The following is a 5345-nucleotide window of genomic DNA, read 5'->3' as shown; positions in this document are numbered from 1 at the left end:
GACATTTTAATCGACCTATCTGTGACCATAACTATATAATCTTACAGCCAGGTTGAACCGGTAAAACTTATATGAACCAAAAGTCAACATGTCAACAAAAAAGTTGTGATCAAGTAAGAGATTTTCCAGCCCATTCTCGTTCTCGTTTCTTTTGCTTTGCTTGCATCTTGTTGAATTTTTCTTTCCCTTTCTCCAAAAGAGGGTCAAGCACCACATAATCATTTGGATCATTCCTACGTGTCATATTACCCTGCACATGATTTTAAAAATAAAAATGACTTGATGCATCAATAATACAATTACCGGTAATATAGTATAGTTGAACAGATACAAGTCGGTCACTCAACCGTACATAATTTGTAAGACTAGTACAGATTACAGTGTAAATCTATTCATACATAACATGCATGAAACGTCCTAAATCGCCTTCAAGAATATTGATTTCATTATAAAAATACAGCTTTCGTAATATTTTATAACACAGATTCATTGATTACTTAAGAAAACTCAAAAAAATGAGAAAAAAAAAAAAAGACAAGAAATATTCATGGGTTAACCTAACTTATCCCATCCAGTTAATTTTGACCCACGATACATATATGCAACATGGGACCCATTACCTAATCTGCCTAACCCGTTCCTTTCGGCCTCTTTAAAAAGATAACCTTAATGGATAACAAAAATTACCTTGTCTGGTGCAAACTTCAACTCGATTTTATTCCAGTCGGACAAATCTTCTTCACTTTTAGCCTTGGATTCACCATTAGATGATGCAGGTTGGGTGAACATGGCTGCTTTGAACCTTTCCAGTTTGGCTAGTACCTACATTAGAAAGATGAAAGTTGAAATATTAGAGATTTAATAGATAAAATGACCAAAAAGATAGCTCTTTTAGGCAAAAAATTGCTTTGAAATTCTTGAATATTAAGTAAAAATGACATACATCTTCTTCCTTTCCTTGACGTCTGCGTTTCTTTTGCTTCTGTAACTGTCTTTCTCTTTCATGTTCGTTCAAAAGCTGCAAGTCTGCATCCGCATTGGCCATACGTTCGGCTCTCACTTCTGATCCGATTCCTTTTTTCTTCAAAGACAACTTATCCACTTTGGGTCGATCATCATGGCTTTCAGATTTTGACCTAATAATTGGGAAAAGAATAATACAAATCCTAAGATAAAGACAATCCAAAGAGCAGATACAACATACAGACATGAAAAACACTTTGAAGTAACCAAAAAAGAGGTGGTTGTTACCGAATTACTATTGAATTTGGGTTAGTTTTATCTCTAATGGGTCAAATGGGCCGACTACAACAGATATTAGCTAAAAAGTAAACACTCAAAATGAGTAGAACGAGGAATACAGGTCGAAAGTCACTCAAAATGTATCTTTGATTCATATAAGATTTTAATGATAGAAGTAAAAAAATGTTTTGGATAAGAGTATTTCTGCTCAAGTGGTAAACCTATACACAAAGCTACACAATCAGAACCATTTACCCACCTGCTCAAGCCACCCAATTTGCTATCTCAACCAAAATACAATATAGTCAACTAAAAATAATAAGAATTATTTTAATTAAGTTGCTAATATAAGATAATACCTTGGCGGAGACTTTTCGGAAGTCTTAGGTATTGAATTCTCTAAATATGCAACAGAAAATTCAAGTTCGTTAGAGTTCACCAAGTAACAAATATCGAGAGATGCAAATAATTTTGTAGATATAATTAAAAAAAAAAAAAAAAACAACACCTATAAAGCTCATTTTAATAATTAAAACCAAGTTAACTTAAGGGTTTGAGTTACCTTTGTGCGATTTCTGCTTATGTGGCACGTCCCCAAGTTCCTTTTTCTTTTTAAGTATCTGTTGACGCATTCGTGCATCAAAGTTTGCCTCGTCACCATCGCTGTCACCCGCTGAATCAGCATCAGATTCTTTATGTCGTTCTTCCTTTTTTGAACTTAAAGCTCCTCTAACACTCATCTGCAAATCTCTTCTTGCTTTATCTTCAATGGGATTCTGCAACATTAAGGATGATCATATTAATCAAAACTTATTTAATTCAACTGTTAACATACCCATATGAACCCAAGTAAAATCATTGGTCTTTAACAAGGTAGCAAAAATCGCTACTCGGGAAGTAATCGGATGTTGACTAAGTTTGACTTTGACCGATTTCGACCTTTGACCAATTCTGACCAATTTCCCGAGTTTGACTGAGTTTGACCAAGTTTGAATTTGACCAATTTTGACTGATTTTCCAAGTAATCCCAAGTTTTGACCAATTATCCGAGTAATCCCAAGGTTGACTGAATTTGACCAAGTTTGACTTTTACCGTGTTTGACCAAATTTTGATTGATTTTCCTATTAATCCCAAGTTTTGACCGATTTTTCGAGTAATCACGAGTAAGACCGAGTTTGACTGAGTTTGACCAAGTTTGACAGAGTACTTGTACTCCCAGAGGTGCAAAAACCGAGTACTCACCGAGTAATTTATGTACGTTTCCTATTAGGAGACATTTTGTTAGAGCGATTGGTTGTACTTCATTTGCGGAGTGAAAAATAAAAGATAATAAAGTGTTAAACTTACTGATTTATCTTGCGCATTTTCTTCTTTCAATAGACGAGGATCATTCAGTACATCATGACTACTTTTAATCTTAGTCTTCACAGCTGCAAGTTCTTTTTCCTCTTCTTCTGCTTCTTCTCCAAAAGATAGCAAGTTCAACTTTCTGTAAAGATCAAACAAATAAAACTTATAACTTATTTGAAACAAGTAACGGATAAACACTAACTATAATCTTAGTTTTGTAAACCACTTCAAAAGGTGGGATGTATGTATTACTTTGTCGCCTTCTTTTTTGTATCTTTGTTGGCAGCTTCTTCAGTTGATGGTAAAGATTTAGCAGGTGCAGCTCTTGGGAAAACATCATCAAACGGGTTCCACAACATCTGAAATTGTGAAAAGGATCACTGATCACAGTAGTAAAAAAATATTATATCTATGTGAGATACAAAGATTATATAATCACTACAGATTATGCATAAAGAAACATCATGTATATTTAAAAAAATATAGATTTCTAGAGTTTACAACCATAGCGGGTCATTTCGAATGGGTTAAGAAGACCTGAAACAACTTAAGTCCAAGTTCAAAACTTTTGACATCTCTTATTTGTTAAATAAGACTGTAATAAAATATCATTGCAACAATAATTTGAATAAAGAGGCTTAGGTTAGGTTATATGCAATAACATATACATTCAGTAACCTTCAACCCAGGACGTGTTTAAACTATTTACCCATTTCTTTCTAGCTAAACTTTTTTATTTCACCAATTAAAGATAGGGCAAAAGCCAAATCCAACTGTTCATAAGTAAATGGGTCAAAAACTAAACTTGCAACCTCTAGGTTTTATTCAATTAGTTACTGACATGGCAAAAGAAAAATGAAAATTTTATATGGATTATACCTCAACAGAAAGCACTTTTGGAGGAGCATCAATCGGTCGGTCATCTTTATCGGTTTCAATATCACCAAACGTTAACAAATTATATAATGAATCTCCGGTGACCTATGGACCAGATAAAATACATTAGTATCAATCGGGGCACACAGTAATACTTCATAAGTGAACATGTAGTTACCTTGCCAAATATGGTATGCTTTTTGTCTAGCCAATCACAACGATCTAGGGTAATAAAGAACTGACTTCCATTAGTATTTGGTGCATTAGAATTTGCACATGCAACTATACCCCTGTGGCTGAATCTTAAACGTGAATGGAACTCATCACCGAATGTCTCTCCATATATACTTTCACCACCTGAATCAAATAACAAGAATGATAAACAAATGGAATCAACACGACCATGTAATATGTTGTCAGGTCTATATCCATGCAATAAGCATAAATGTGTAACATCATTCGAACTAAATAAGATTCACGCCCAAATGGAGACAAAACCACACACACACAATAGCATAACATGGCTACAGAGAGTAAAACAGATACATTGGGTTTTAGGGTTTAAATCCCTTTGTGTCGGTTGAACGTATGGTGAGATTTGGTTTTCATTTTTCAAATCGAATGACTATGGGTTATGGGTATGATTTATACATTGGGTTTCGGTATTATAGCTAAAGATTATTGATTAATTTCTTAGTTTAAAAAATCCGCCTGCAAAGTAGCCCCATTTTAATTTCTAATGATCTCATTTGCAAACATATTCTAGATGCATATGTCTCGCTCGGGTAGAAGGAGGGAGGACTTTCTATACCCTTGGGTGGAGAAACGAATTCCTTTTTCACCTCCCCGTATCTCATATTCGTAGGATTGAGTTTTGCTGTTGAATTTGCAAACATATATACGTGGGACTGAATTTAGGGCACGGTTACTCAAATACTGTTATCTTACTTATCAACATGAAGAACTAAGCTTCTTGAAGAGATAAAAATAACCCTAAAATAGAATTTGAGCAGTTTCCTAGTTGGTAGTTAAAGTAATCAAACCAATAAAGTATTCAAAATCAAACCTTAAAATGTTATCATTATAACAGGCTAGGTGGCTAAAACTGCAATGGGCCAATGGAAATATTATTTAATTACTTCGTCTTAGGTATTCAAAACGGCAATTTTTCATGGAATAGAGGTATGATGCGCAATTGCTTTTAGGGTTTCAAAAACTAAGAACATACATAACCTAACTACAATAGTGTGTAATAGCACGGGATATATATACATGAATAAGGAATAATTGTGTGTATGTATAGATTACCTGTGCCAGTACCAGTGGGATCACCACCTTGAACCATAAAAGATTTGATAATTCGATGAAATATAGTGCCATCATAGTAACCATCAACGCATAACTGAACGAAATTTCGTACGGCCTTAGGTGCTTCTTTTGGCCAGAGTTCAATATCAAGTGGACCGTAATTTGTGTGCAGTATAACCTTACCCTTTGTAGGAGGTTCAGATACGTATATGGATGACATTGAATTTGAATATATGTATGTATTCGATTTGATTTGAAGATGATTGCTGTGCGTGCCTACCAAGTGTTTGTGTTAATATCAATTCCCTTAGATAAAACCCCTTTATAATTTTAACATTTTTAATTTTTATTTTAACTGAATTTTTTTTTTTTTTTTTTTTTTTTTTTTTTTACAATAAGAATATACACTTCTACAACCGACACTTTAAAATTAATACTATACTATCAATTACACAAAAATAATAAATAGTAATCAGGGATATTTTCGTCTTTTCACATTATTTTTTTCCCTCTTCCTAAATTTCATTTCACTTACAAAGCCCCCCACCGACTTCCAAAACAGGAGGTA

The 5345-nt window shown here is 33.8% G+C and overlaps 1 protein-coding gene across 1 annotated transcript; it reads right to left on the bottom strand.

The window, feature by feature from the left end:
• On the bottom strand, positions 1-5048 carry LOC139898221 (peptidyl-prolyl cis-trans isomerase CYP57). Its single transcript, XM_071880951.1, has 10 exons — positions 4778-5048; positions 3648-3826; positions 3473-3574; positions 2846-2952; positions 2591-2732; positions 1805-2018; positions 1602-1641; positions 944-1136; positions 688-822; positions 1-250 (listed from the first exon to the last, which is right to left on the bottom strand). Exons 1-10 carry the CDS (start codon positions 4995-4997, stop codon positions 110-112), a joined length of 1473 nt encoding a protein of 490 aa, XP_071737052.1. The 5' UTR covers positions 4998-5048; the 3' UTR covers positions 1-109.
• Positions 5049-5345: the final 297 nt, after the last annotated feature.

This window comes from Rutidosis leptorrhynchoides, chromosome 3 (genome assembly GCF_046630445.1).
Source record: "Rutidosis leptorrhynchoides isolate AG116_Rl617_1_P2 chromosome 3, CSIRO_AGI_Rlap_v1, whole genome shotgun sequence".
NCBI lineage: Eukaryota > Viridiplantae > Streptophyta > Magnoliopsida > Asterales > Asteraceae > Rutidosis > Rutidosis leptorrhynchoides.
This window is presented reverse-complemented; position numbering and strand designations above follow the sequence as displayed.